Consider the following 14,943-nt stretch of genomic DNA (forward strand, 5'->3'; position numbering starts at 1 on the left):
GGAAGAATCTGGGGTTTCCTTGAGTTTAAGGATTTGTAAGAGAGCATAGGTAACAGATCAAAGTAAATCTGTAAGCCAAGGGTCACTGAACAGAGACTGCTCTTACTCACATTCTCTATACGTATATCAGTTTATCTCTATGCCTTACTATCTCTGTGACCTCAGGCAATTCACCCAACCTCTCTGTGCCTCAGTTTCCTCATCTGCAGAAGCAGAGTGCTAATAACACCTGGGTCTTCCTACTTGATAGTGGTGTTGACGAAATGTATTGGATGTATTATTGGAGTGGATGCATTTGGAAATGACTCTCCGGGAATTAGAGTATGATGGTTGTCAGTAAATGGTTTTTGTGCCCACTGTGCCAACCTACACTGGCTCTCCTAAGAAGAGACTTCAGAGTAAGTAGTCTTTTATGGAGCCCACCTTGTCTTGCTGGCCTCCTCGAGATTCCCTATTCTGACTGCCTGGCTGCATCAGCTCTTTGCACCTGGGACCATCCAAGCCTGTTGGGCGTGCAGTGAACCCTGTCCGTGCAGTTACTCTGACATCTGCACTCAGTCGTCCCTCTGGCCTCTCAGCACCTTGAGAAGGGCATTCATCCTGTTCCAGAACCTTGGGGCAGGAGGAAGTAGCTCCTGAACAACATGCATTATAAAAGCTGTCCCCCAGGGACAACTATTTTTCCTAGTGGCCTTTTCTCTGTTTCCCTTTAAAAATAATAATAAAGTTCTTTTATTACATAACTGTGGGACAAGGGATCAAACATCCGTGCTTAAAATGCAAAAGGTGCCCTACATTCAAACCTCTCCTGCCCAGAAGAAATACCCTTGGCAACATTTAAATCCTTTAACTCTTTCCTCCCTCTGCTACATGAAAATTATAAACAGCACCATGCTATTAATCTGTAACTTCCTAGTGACATCACCACAGACATGAAATACCCCTAAAAGCCTCAACCCCTATGGGTTTGCCTGGCCAGGTTCCAGTAGCAAATCAACTCAAAAATTTTATGAACACTAATTTGCTTTTCATTATTTTCCTATCAATCACCAATCAGATTTTCATTGTATCATACAACTAAGCAAAAAAGAAGGGGGGGGTGGCTTCCTAAATCTAATCTATGAATTGCACCAGGTAAATTGATTCTGTTTGCCAGTTAAATACAAATGTCTTATTTTAAATAATTCCATTTTAGTAGATGTTTTCTAGAACACCTCTATAAATCTGGCACTTGTGAAAATGGGCTAATGGCATCCTTTTCTTGACTAATGAAAATCACAGGCTTCAGAGTCCGCTGAATCTTTTAGATCATACCAACTAATATTTATAGATCACACAATGCTGCAGATACTGAGGCATGACTCTGGGGTTTCAATCCCGGTTCCCATTTCGCAAGACAAGTGAGAAGAGCTGGGGGGTGAGTAGACTTGGAGAGGCTGACCTGAAGAGAGGTGGTTCATGTCCAGATATTAGCACCCTAAAGATTTCTGAGCCCACCGACTAATGGGGCAAGAACTCCTGACAACCTGCCTCAGCAAGAATTTGGGGTTGTTGGGTCTTTGGGGTTTTTTTTCTGTATTAAAAAAAAATTTCCAGAACTCCCACAAACTAATTCACCCTGGATAATTTCACTTCTTTGAGTCTGTGTCCTTATCCGTAAAAGGGAATAATTATATGGGAAGTGTGTAAAATGTCTGGCATGGTGGCAAATAGTAGTTGTTTAAAAAGGCAGCTATTGGGGCACCTGGGTGGCTCAGTCAGTTAAGCATCCAACTCTTGGTTTCTGCTTAGATCAGGGTCATGAGATCAAGCCCCCCCGTGGGACTCTGTGCTCAGCGTGGCATGTGCTTGGGATTCTCTCCCTCTCCCTCTCCCTCTGCCCCTCCCCCCAACTTGCACACGTACAACCTCTCTCTCTAAAATAATAAATAAAATATTTTAAAAGGCAGCTATTATTGTTATTGTTATTATTCCTGTCGTTCCTATGATAGCAAGTTTTTTCTATATGTGGTTTTCATGTTTTCAAATATCTCATTAGACTTGCTAAGGTATATTTAGACCTATGCAATATACTTAAATGCATTTGATGACAGGATAGGTCATAAAGCAGCTCTGCTACGGTTTTTGTCTTTTAGACAGATGCTCTTCAGAACCAATGTATCACAGAAATTAAAAGCCCAACTTGAGGTATTACTGAGTCATAGTCCATTGCCTGAGGAGAGCAGAACCATCCATCCCCCTCAGACAGGGCTGCACTTGGTACTGACGGGTCTTACTAAATCTGTATGTGATCTAGGTTTTGTTATATACTTGAAATGGTTAATTAGAAGAGGTAGGGGAATCTGAAATGTCACAGCAAGCTCCTCCTGGCCCACTGTCACGTTTCATGAATCTTCGTGCTGAACCCATTTGGATTAAGCAGTGACCCCCTCCAAACACATTGCTTCTGTGCCTCTTCTCTCTTATCACCTATTTATGTCCCAATACATCTGCATTGTGTGGCTCAGTAAGATCCATTAAGTCCTTGGGCAGTGTTTACGGCTATTGTTTTTATTATTTCTTTGAAGCTCAGATTTCTCACATAGTGATAGAAAACTACAGTACAGATAGTGAGTAAAACACTTCTTAAAAGGAGGGGGAGGAAGAAGTATGTATAAGATTCGCAATTTCAGTCTGCGAATTCTCAGAGCAATCCTGTGGGTGAGAGACAATAATTTCCTGTAGCTTTTAGGTAAAGATATAATTTACCTTTATCTGCAGACACAAAACTAAGAAAACGTATCTTGCCATCGATGGCTGTGGCTTTAAAAATATTTATGAGATCGACATAGTTACCTGGAGGCAGACACTTCCTTTCAACGTCAGAGGTCAGGCCCGTTGGCTAACACCCCAGATAATATTGATGTACCTTCAAATTTTAAAATAATGTTTATACCATTTATTTATTCATTCATATATAGAGCACCCATCCTGAAGTATCTGGGACACTGAACAAGGTTTAGAATAAATCTGACTGTTTTTTCCTCTGGGCCATTTGGCTGTCTGGTAGACCATAAATATTCAATAATACTTTACAATGACAAAGCATCTTTTATGCAAACATCTCTAAGCACATTATTCACCAATATTACAATCTCTTCTTTAACCTACTGGTAAAGTCACAGAAACTAACTGACTTTGTTCAAGGTCCCACCACAAATTGTTTATTTTGTAGATTAGAGTCCAGGTGTCCTGATCCTAGCTATAACTAAAGGGAGAAAAAAACCAAACAAACACATTTTTTTTAGGTGCTTAAGCTGATGACCTACACTAAATATTTCTAAATTGAATCTATTAGACAAAACGTCCTCCTTAAAGATGTTAGATGTTGTGATGCATCCAACTGAATTTTATCACTTTTGTTCCGAATTTGCCCAAGGCCAGCTACCATTTTCAGAGCCCCAAGTATGACCTATTTTAATTGAATCCTGTTACAAACACTTAAACTTTCACTCTTTAATCAAATCAGGTTTCTAAATAGAAATTAAAGTTGGAGCAGAACAGCAAAACTTTTCATGGGAAGGTCCGGTTGCAGTGATGGCCTGGCCGTAAAATATCCAAGCAAAGTGGAAAGCTGGGAATTACTGTGAGATTTGGGCAAGTCTCACTTTCAGGTTATGCAAGCAAAAGAAAATACTTTAAATTCATTATTTTACAGCTTCTTTATGTTAAAGTAAGGCAGGTTTAATATAGACAATTAATAAAATACCAAAAAAATGGAAAAATTTTTAAAATCACTCACAACTGGGGCACCTGGGTGGCTCAGTCGGTTAAGCGTCTGCCTTAGGCTCAGGTCATGATCCCAAGGTCATGGGATCAAGCCCTGAATCGGGCTCCCTGCTCAGCGGGAAGCCTGCTTTTCCCTCCCCCCCTGCCCCTCCCCCTGCTTGTGCTTTCTCTTGCTCTCTCTAATGAATAAATAAAAAATCTTAAAAAATAAAATAAAATAAAATCACTCATAACTATGACGGCCATTAACAACACATTTGTAAACCCCCAATCTCAGGGAGCATAGCTGACCAGCTGACCGAGGGCTCTAGCTCTAAGCCCTGGAATCCATCATAGGTGCAGTTTGCACTGAGGCCACACTTCCCCGAGCTGATCACAGGCAGTGCTGAATGTGGCGAGGCTACTATGACAAGCCTGTCCCTGAAAGAGGTGGGACTTCCCGACAGGTGACTTTCGACTTCCCTAAAGACCTGGCTGAGCTTTCCCTTGCCCTGTCCTGTAGTCTAAATGCTTCACTCAAACTTCCTTTTTCCTTCCCTCTCTCCTTCACTCAAAAGACCTGTATCCCCAGCCTCTCCCAGCCCTCACTCGTTTCTGTCATGAAGAATAAACTTCTTGCATATTCAATACCATCCTGGCTTCTGCTTCCTGGAGGACCTAGTCTCGCATGCCATTTGATGGTGATGATGATGATGGTGATGATAATGTTGATGTTGATGATGGTGGTGGTGTTGATGGTAGTCAAGATAATTAACATCTATTGAGTTCTTTTAAAAATGCCAGGCCATTGGGGCGCCTGGGTGGCTCAGTCAGTTAAGCACACACGTACTCTTGGTTTCGGCTCAGGTCATGATCTCAGGGTCTTGAGATCCAGCCCCGCACCAGGCTCCGCACTCAACACAGAGTCTGCTTGGGTTTCTGTCTCCCTCCGCCTTGGCCCCCACACCTCAAAATAAATAAATAAATCCTTAAAAAAAAAAAAGCCAGTCCTTGTGCTAAGAGGTTGCCTATATTATTTCATGTACTATTCCCAATCATCTTCAAAATATAGATATTGCCCACCGGAGGGAAGTAAGTCTTAAAAAGGTAAGTAACAAAAACAAGACCACACTGCTTATGAAAGTCAAATATGAACTCATATTCTTCCTCAATCAGTAGAGCAAAGAAGCACTGGTGCTTATAACAACTATATTCCATCTCTGTATTAATATTTTGTAGTATAATCTTCCAGCCCTTTTTCTGGATAGGTATCACAGTTACAATTACACTCAAAATAATAATGTATTAAGTTAAGCCTTTTTTGGTAGAAAATTGAATTTTTCTTTAAACTTTTTGATTTCTCAGGGCACCTGTTGTCTCAGTTGTTAAGCATCTACCTTCGGCTCAGGTCATGGTCCCAGGGTCCTGGGATCGAGCCCCCCATCTGCTCGGCGGGAAGCCTGCTTCTCCCTCTCCCACTCCCCCTGCTTGTGTTCCCTCTCTCACTGTGTCTCTCTCTGTCAAATAAATAAAACCTTTAAAAAAAAATAAACTTTTTGATTCCTCGAAAATTTGCACAGTTATCTACTTCACTTTGGTTGTGTAGACCTGATCCAATCTTTCAAATACTGTTAGTTAACTTATTCAGATATTTTTCATATTTGTATCCCATATATGAAGAGCCATTACATCAACTCTGGGTAGTTGGGAGAGTTTTTCCAAGCCCTTAAAACAAGCAAACGTCAAGCAAATGAGTCAAGGCCAAGTAACTTAAACAATCGGGACCATTAAAACATCCAAAACAACATACCCAGTCTCCAATTTTAGAATGTATTGACACTATTATATAGATCCTTAATAACCAACTAATGGTCTTCTTTAAATGAAACAATTGGTTCAAAAAATGCACTTAAAAAGATTTATACCCCATAAGCATCTTTCTAAGAAAGAATATCAGCTTGGAACTTGCAGCAGCTTGCTAATTCAAGAATGGAACCTTCTGATGGCAGCAAATGCCTTTTAGAATAATTTGAGGTTTCTTTGACTCATAAACTAATTGACTTTCCTCAAGGTTCCCCAGGAATCACTGGGTCAGTGTTCAGTCTTGGCAGATTTCTGCTGATGTCTCAAAACAACTCCCTGAGTACAGAGTTTTCCGGACTTTTCATGATAAAGACTGATGTGGCAGCCCCAACGTTTCCACAGTATGTCAATTGGCAGTGTAAAGGGGTATTCCATTGATAAACCCCCCAAAACAGCTTTCTGAAATAAATGCCTTCTACTAAGAAGAGCACACTTGCCTTGCAAATATAACTTCAAGATAAGTTACCAAGACATTGCCTTCCAAACAAGCTGCCCCTCCCAAAGTCCCTTCTGCTTGGAAGGGAGAGCTACTGTGTCCTTCACTCTGACTCTTCAGCTTGTCCCATCATTAAATTTCCACTTCTATTGGAATTGGGATGGAGTCTGAGCAATAATTATGATGTCACATACGTAACAATTGCCTCAATTTTATAGAAGTTGGAAAGACTCACCTTTTAACTTTCTCCAACCCAGCACAAACCTTAAGCTCTGACTTTTATTTTTTTTTTTTTATTTTTTTTTTTTAAAGATTTTATTTATTTGACAGAGCACAAGCAGAGGGAGAGAGAGGGAGAAGCAGGTTCCCTACTGAGCAAGGAGCCCGATATGGGACTCGATCCCAGGACCCTGGGATCATGACCTGGGCCAAAGGCAGCCGCTTAACCGACTGAGCCACCCAGGCGTCCCAAGCTCTGACTTTTAAATGGGCAAGAAACTAAATCCCTAAATGTTTTCTTATCCTCTAAAAATCTACTACCTCTTCAACTCCTTCCCTGAATATCACAGCCCAAAATGTTAACCCTCTGCCTTAACACCCATATCCTCTGCACCACTCATTTTGGCCATGAGTTCCACATTGTCTTTGTTGCTTTGTTTCTTGTGGGCCTTATCTCATCATGTTCCCCCTCTGTCACTAATGAGTTGTGCGACATCGATAATATCAATCCATCTCCCTTGCTTCCAGAAGATGTTTTAAAAACCATGTTCCCCAAAGTGGAGTCAAGAGTCACCACTTGGGGAAAAAACACTAAAGAAGGAAATGCTGGGGGGGACAGTCCACCCACCTTTCAACCAGAGAAGCTGCATCAGTATCTCTTTTGTTAGAGTTCTAAGTTAGATTTTCCTAGTTCTGCTGCATGAAAAAATGTTTTAAAACCACTAGATTAGAAGGTTTCTAGAATTCTTTCTAGTCAGTCTGATGTCCTAAAAGAATGTCAGTTCCATGTGGGCTCCTTCTGAGTCTTCGGAATTCTTCTACAGCATTCAATCCAGACTTTGCAACTTTTGCTCCTCTTTGCACTTCCCTCCAAAACCCTATTTCAACTACTCTCATCCATTATGACTTCAACCATTTTCTAGGCACCGGTGATTACCAGCAAATCTAACCTGAAAAGGAGATACGAATTTCCAGTCACCTTCCAGGATTTCCATTTAAATACCCTGGGGTGGGGGGGCTGGGTGGCTCAGTCTGTTAAGCATCTGCCTTTGGCTCAGGTCGTGATCCCAGAGTTCTGGGATCAAGCCCTGGGTCGGGCTCCCTGCTCAGGGGGGCATCTGCTTCTCCCTCTCTCTCTGCCCAAACCACCCACCCACCCACCTACCGCCACTTGTGTGCACTCACACGATCTCTCTCTCCCAAATCTCCCAAATAAATAAGTAAAATCTTTAATAATAAATAAATAACCTAAGGGAATCTCAAGCCCACATTGAACCTATCCCACTTCTACCACACCAACTCCAAACCTTCTCTTTCTCCGGTGTATTGTGTTTCTATTCATAGTGCCATCAGCCAACTGGTCACCTAAACTACAATGACAAGGGTCACCTTAGTCGTCCTACTTCCTTCCTGCCCTGCATTATATTCATGAACATATCCTTTCGGTTCTCCCTCGGTGATGTCTCTTTATGCTTTCTCCTCCATTCTGCCCCCTCCACCTGAATTCAGGCCTTCATCATCCCTGCCTCATCTACTGTAAGAGCCTAACGACTGCCTCCTAGCTCCCGTGTCTCCTTCCTCCAGTTCAGCCTCCACACTGCAGTCAAAATCCTTTCTAACATACAGACCTAATCACACTATTCCTGTTGCTTAAGGATCTTTTATGGCTACCAAGAACCTATTGCACATGATCCTAACACCAACACCTGAGCCTGGTACCTTATATACATCACAACATGGACCTATCCTACTTTTCTAGCTTCAGGTCCTGCCATTCTCCCTATCATCAGAAAACAGACTATGGCAGGCTTTCTCAAAGCATGAGCCATCATACAGAACACTTATAAAAAAATGTAAATTCCTGGGCCCTATCTGTAAATAGTGGTGTTGTATAGCCTCATGTGAGGCCCCCAAATCTACATTTTAACAGGACCTCTAGGTGATTCTAATACATTCCAAAATATTAGAATCCTAAACCATTTGCCTACTTTACTAGATGTGCCTATACCGTTCCTCAAAAACTACATACATATTCATAATTTTGTGCCTTGGTTCAAAATGTTTCCTCTGCTGATTTGCCCATCCTAGTGTCTATCCCTGAAAACAAAACAAAGCAAAACAAAACAGAATAAAACAAACTTCTTATTAAAAGCCCAACATAAATGCCCATAAAGTGCTTTTTCTCTTGTATCCGCACCCCTCCCACTGATGCTCCACTAGCATTTTGCTTTTTCTGCTATTAGGATTGTCACATCATATCACGGTTCTGCATATGCTTCTCTCCCTCACTAGAATGTGGGATTCAAATGAGCGTTTTATTTACTTTTTACATCTCTAGGCTCTAATACTCACAGTGAATAAATGTCTAATGGGAGGAACTACGTAGCACTAATTCAAATAAATATTCATTCAATTTAATTTAATTATTAACTCACATGAGGCACCCAGGTCTTCCAGTACATCATGGAAACAGATCTTTTCTGACTCTCTGGACATATTTTCTCTCCAAAGTCATCATCCAACATCAAGCCAACTACATCACAGTTTTAGAATGGCCGTAACCTTGTCTTTATTTGAGCCACAGAGAGTGTATTGAGGTGACCCTGGCAGATGTTTGGCCTCAGCTGTACAATATCTATGCTAAGAAGCCCTCAGTTCTTCCTTCAGCAAGTCAGTTGAACAACAAGACTTTGTTGTATACCAACATTTGCCAAGTTCTCAGCATTGCAGGGAACCAAAGGATTCATTAGGGTCTCCATCACCTCCATCCCCATATCTTGTTCTTCACACAAAGAAAGTAGGCAATGGCCAAAGTCCCTTGCAATATTTCACCCTGTGAAAGACCCTTAGTCTCCCACATTCTGTTACAGAGTGGCTGATGTGCATCTCTAACCTGTGCCTGCAATCTAGACCTGGATAATAATTTATAAAACATACAAAGTAATGGACCATCAAGAGAAAATGTTGCTCTTTCAAATATCCCTGAGTATGCATCTGTATGATAGACTACAATGACTCCAAAGGAAGATTATTGTCTTTAGAGTAAATAATGCATTTTCCCCCCAAGTCTCAAAGCCTGTATTTAAATGATTATTCATGGGTGTTGTGGGAGACTTTAAGCCTTAGCTTGGCAATTCCCAACATAAAAATGGGTAATGTTTCAAAAACCTTGTTTATGAGTCACCTGCCCAGAAACTCACTATTGCCTCTTACATTAAGTTCCAAATTCCCACGCCAACCCCCCAAATCTATTTATCTCATTACACACCTGAAGGGTATTCAGTGACACCTACCCCTATTTACAACATTGTTCCTTTGAGAAAATGTCCTCTAAATTCCCAGTCAAGTGACGTGTAAATACATTTCTGCCTGCATTCAGAGGCACATGGGGAAAGACAAGAGGATGAAAATGAGAAGTGAATGAGCACAGACATTCAGACAGGGATCAGAGCCCTGTTAATCTTATACATACATTCAAAAAATGCCCTTCTCTACATGATTATTGCTCATTAGGGGCAAAGAATTATAGCCTCCACTATCAAGAGAGAGATTTTCAGAATTTGAAGTGACTACCACCCTCTCCTTGCTACCTAGTTGAAACATAAACATAGTTAAAAGATTTGACATTGACTCTGGAACTGTCCAACCTCTTGTCTATATTTTCAATTTTCCCCTAACTCCATTAAGTGCCTATTATAATTAGTACACATTTTAAATAGGTTTTAAATGGCCACACCATAGAAAGTATCTTCTTATTTTGAGTCAACATAAAAGCAAATAAATTTACAGTTTCAAAATATAAAATAGGCCCTTTTAGATTAAAAAAAAAGAAAACCTAGCTTGTTTTTTTTTCTATTATTAAAATGTAAAGGATTTTTAAAATCTCATTTATTTTGTCAATTGGTTCTGCTTAACATTCTTCAGCCCAGTCCACTCTCAATTATCCATGCTAAGGAAGGTGTATCAGTGGCCTGGATAATCTAAAACAGCAGACAATTTTAAAAGCCCTTGTATTTGGCCCGGGCATACTTTACAATCAAACTCTGATTATCCACACTAATGAAAGGAAGAACAGGCACCTTGAGAGAGATCCAAAGCCAATATAGATGTGCTCAGCTGGTTTAGGGCACCTCGAGGCAGAGGCCCATGGAGCATAGCAGAAGGAAAACAACACGGCCCCAGCTACCACCAATGATGACCACCCATGCCATCCAAAATACCAACACACAGCTATAGTGTCCATATCAACACCTCTCATGACAGTAGTCATCTTTAGAAGCATGGAGGTATGGGGCACCTGGGTGGCTCAGTCGGTTAAGCATCTGCCTTCGGCTCAGGTCATGATCCCAGGGTCCTGGGATTGAGCCCCCTGCATCAGGCTCCCTGCTCAACAGGGAGTCTGCTTCTCCCTCTTTCTCTGCTCTTCCCCCCCGACCCCCCACTCCTGTTCTCTTTCTCAAATAAATAAATAGAATCTTAAAAAAAAAAAAAAAGCATGGAGTTATGTCCAAATGCCCCCAGTAAAAAGGCACGCTGTTCCAAACAGTTAATATAAGAAGAGATTTTTCATGTGTACTAAAAACCTCTTTTAGGTGTGCCCTTTGCCTCACGCCACTCCCCCACCTCTTAGTCCTCTACCAAGTTCATGGTAACATGCTCGGAAGAGGGGTATAAAGGCTGGAGATGAAGGAAGCAGCATGTGGGAGTAGGAAGTGCTCCAGCTTGGAAGGTGGGAGGCCTGGATCTTTGTCCCCTGTTGGTCTCTATTCATGCCAGCAGTCAGGTGTGCACCCAAGCAGAGGGAACACTGAGTTCAGCAGGACATGAAGGTCGTGGCACATTTAAAGAATGGCATGTGCTCTACTTTGGTCCAAGAAGAAGATACAAACGAAGAAGCAAGAGGTGAAGCTGGGGATGTAGTCAGAGGTGAAAGTACAAAGAGTTTTTTTATGACATGCCAGAAGTTCAGAAATTATTCTGTGGAAGGTAGGAAGACAATAAAAATGTTTTTTTTTTTTAAAGATTTTATTTATTTATTGGAGAGAGAATGAGTGAGAGAGAGCAGGAGAGGGGGGAGGGTCAGAGGGAGAAGCAGACTCCCTGCTGAGCAGGGAGCCTGATGTGGGACTCGATCCTGGGACTCCAGGATCACGACCTGAGCCGAAGGCAGTCGCTTAACCAACTGAGCCACCCAGGCGCCCGACAATAAAAATGTTTTTAATCATTGTTAAACCTTACTGAACACAGTTTGTCCAGGACTGCTCTAAGCATTTGATGTTAATAAACACATTTAATGTTTGCAACAACTATTATTGTTGTTCCGTTTTATAAATGAGAAAACTGAAGACAGCAAAGCTCAGGAGTCTCCTGAGATCCCAGAACTGATAAGTGGTGGAGTCAGGATTCAAACCTGGCCTGTTTGATTTAAGAGCTCTTGCTATCTCTCAAGAAATGGAAGGATGTGGTCCGAACTTTAACAGACCACACTATAAGCAATGCGCTGGCGGGACTGGAGGAGTAGAGAGGAGGGAAGGATATGTCAAGAAGACAAGAGCTGTTGAGTCCCAGAACTAAAGGAAAGGTAGTAGTAATGGAAAAGAGAGGGTAACCAAGAGCTTAAGAGAAGCTAGAATAAAAAAAATAATAATAATTGGTTAAATAAAGGAGAGAGGAAGAGGAAGAATCTAGCATGAGTCCCAGAGTGCTGACCTGGGCACTGTGTGATGGCCTGATAATTTTTTTTTTTAAGATTTTTATTTATTTATTTGACAGAGAGAGAGACAGCGAGAGAGGGAACACAAGCAGGGGGGAGTGGGAGAGGGACAAGCAGGCTTCCCACAGAGCAGGGAGCCTGATGCGGGGCTCGATCCCAGGACCCTGGGACCATGACCCGAGCCGAAGGCAGACGCTTAACGACTGAGCCACCCAGGTGCCCCTGGCCTAATAATTTTTAAAACCTTGTGCACTAAGGAACTTACCTGGGAAGCAACCCCTACCAGATGGGCAGGCCAAGAAGGAATGGCATAAGTAATGCTTTCTTGTTCCAGTACAATGCTGGCACATACTCATCCAAATAAACAAATGTCCCATCTTAACTGATGAATTGGGTAGTGGTAAAACAAAAACAAAACAAAACAAAAACTCATGTGCAAATATGTAGGCTAATATGTAGAACCCATACTCCAAACAAATGATTGAGGTACAGCAATTTTTTTCTCGTTTTTCCAGGTTAAATATATTAACTCACATTTCGCTTTCCATGTAACATCCATGAGCAACTGTAGAAAGACAGATAAGAGAAAAAGCACAGGATGAGGAGGAAAGATGCAGACATGTTATAGCTTATCAAGATAGTTGTAGATGTCATTAAAAAAAGCCAAAACCATTTATAGAACCTTCCTATTAGGGTGAAAAATATAAAAGGGTATGTGTGCATGAAAGTCTGTGGATATATACAAAAAGACTAGATGTATATACTCAAAATTTGAAAATAGCTCTCTGACTCTTTTATTTCTTGCTTATTTATATGTTTTAAGTGTTTTATAATGATCTTGTATTATTTTCATAATACAAAAAAAAATTTTCTAAGCATTTGTGATGGGCATCTATATTTAGAACGCTGCTGATACAAAAGAATACACAGGTAAGCAGACACTTATCCATAAATAACCCACATATGCCAATAGTGATGGCCGTGGGTATCTTTCACCACTGCCCTTGAAGCCAGTGGAGGTACTAGAAAATTTGGTTCATGGAGAGTCTGTGTGTTGAGAATAAAAGGAGGTAAGAAATGATGAAATGTGCAAATGGCTTAGAGGAGCTGACCTCGGAAGCAGATGCCTGGACGTGGTGCCCATTTACAACATAGTATTCCTCGTCCACCATGCCTTTTTCATGTTGTCTGAATATTTCACTTTCTCCCATTACATTGTCTGAAATTCCATCAATTCCATGTTATCTCATCTTCTTTCTAAAAAGCGTAAGACTAGACAATGTTAGTGATGAGGTTGGAAGTGTTAGCGATGAGGAGGAAAATGATAATGGTAAGAAGAAGAGGGAAATTCGCTTGCTAACTTGGAACAATGCTTCATGGTTTATGAGGTACATCCATATATTGACTCAGGTTAACAGACTTCATGTTCAAGGTGGGGGATGGAGTATACATATTTAATATCTCTCCCTTACAACCCCATTGAAATGATAGTAAATAAAAAGAAAATCCACAACTGAGCTGAAAACAAAAGAAAAAAAAAACTGTCCCAATAGAATACCACATTTACTAAAGTACTTCCAGATAATAGAAAGAAAATAGAATTGTCTAAATTGTCTGAGAAACTAAAACAAAGAATTACAACACAAACTTACACTGAAGACTGGTGCTAAGGATAAAGAGGAGATCCCTTGGGGAATCTCTGGTTTAACCAATGCAGAGAACAGAGCAGGCCTCAGAGAGATCATCAAGATAATTAAAGTATTATCTATCATACTGCTGGCTTGATTGGTTCTTCTCTCCCATAAACAGAGCAGCTGGTACTCCCTTGGCCCATGTTGAAATCCTAAGAAATGCTTAATAAAATTGAGAGATGTGCTAGGAATGATCCTTATCAACGGTACTGAAATGGTCAAGAGAAGTTGAACAAACTCAAGCTAAACATGAACTTGAAGAGGAGTAGGGACAAGAGACATAAAAGTAACAAGTAAACAATCAGAGAAAGACAAACACTGTACGGTCTCACTTATGTGGAATCTTAGGACAAACAAAACTCACAGAAAAACAGATCAGACTTGTGGTTACCAGAGGCAGGAGGTAGGGAGTAGGGGGTTGGAGGAAGGTGCTCAACAGGCACAAACTTCCAGTTATGAGATAAATAAGTACTGGGGACACAATGGATGACATGATGACTATAGCTAACTCTGCTGTATGGTGCATTGGCAAGTTGCTAAGAGAGTAGATCCTAAAATTTCTCATCATAAGGAAAAGACCTTTTTTCAAGGGGTGTGGGTATGTATATGAGATGATGATGCTAAGTGGCCTTACTGTAATGATCATTTCACAATATGTGTAAGTCAAGTCATTATGCTGTACATCTTAAACTTATACTGTATGTCAATGACATTTCAATAAAATTGGAAAATACTTAATAAAAATATAAAATCCTAAAAAAAAGCAAAAAAAAATTCTTCCTTAAAATCCTTGAAATCTGGCAGTTATTGAGCGCTAAATCTTGGCTCTTTCCCCTCATGTATATATAGTCCTTTATGAAAAGATTGACTATCAGTAGTTCCCATTCACTTATACAGAACCCTGCTTCTTATAAAGTCAGCCCTGTTTCAGTTAAATAGAACTATTTAACTTTAAAAAACAACCTAACTCAGACACTGACTTTTTTTTGTTTGTGTTTTTTTTATTTAAATTCAATTAGCCAACATATAGTACATCATTAGTTTTAGATGTAGAGTTCAATAATTCATCAGTTGCATATAACACCCAGTGCTCATCACATCCCGAGCCCTCCTTAATGCCCATCACCCCCGTTACCCCATCCCCCCACCAACCTCCCCTCCAGCAACCCTCAGTTCGTTTCCTATAGTTAAGAGTCTCTCATGGTTTGTCTCCCTCTCTGATTTCTTCCCATTCAGTTTTCCCTCCCTTCCCCTGTGATCCTCTGCCCTGTTTC

The 14,943-nt window shown here is 40.8% G+C and overlaps 1 protein-coding gene across 1 annotated transcript in view; it reads right to left on the reverse strand.

The window, feature by feature from the left end:
- Positions 1-13,189, reverse strand: part of LOC102737663 (cytosolic beta-glucosidase) — a 104,743-nt gene extending 91,554 nt beyond the window's left edge. The window contains 2 exon segments of the mRNA XM_081813171.1: positions 12,513-12,543; positions 13,091-13,189. Of these exon segments, the coding sequence (XP_081669297.1) occupies positions 12,513-12,543; positions 13,091-13,189 (130 nt within the window).
- Between the last annotated feature and the right edge of the window lie 1,754 nt (positions 13,190-14,943).

Source organism: Leptonychotes weddellii, chromosome 2 (genome assembly GCF_054177405.1).
Source record: "Leptonychotes weddellii isolate Sample4059 chromosome 2, ASM5417740v2, whole genome shotgun sequence".
NCBI classification, from domain to species: domain Eukaryota; kingdom Metazoa; phylum Chordata; class Mammalia; order Carnivora; family Phocidae; genus Leptonychotes; species Leptonychotes weddellii.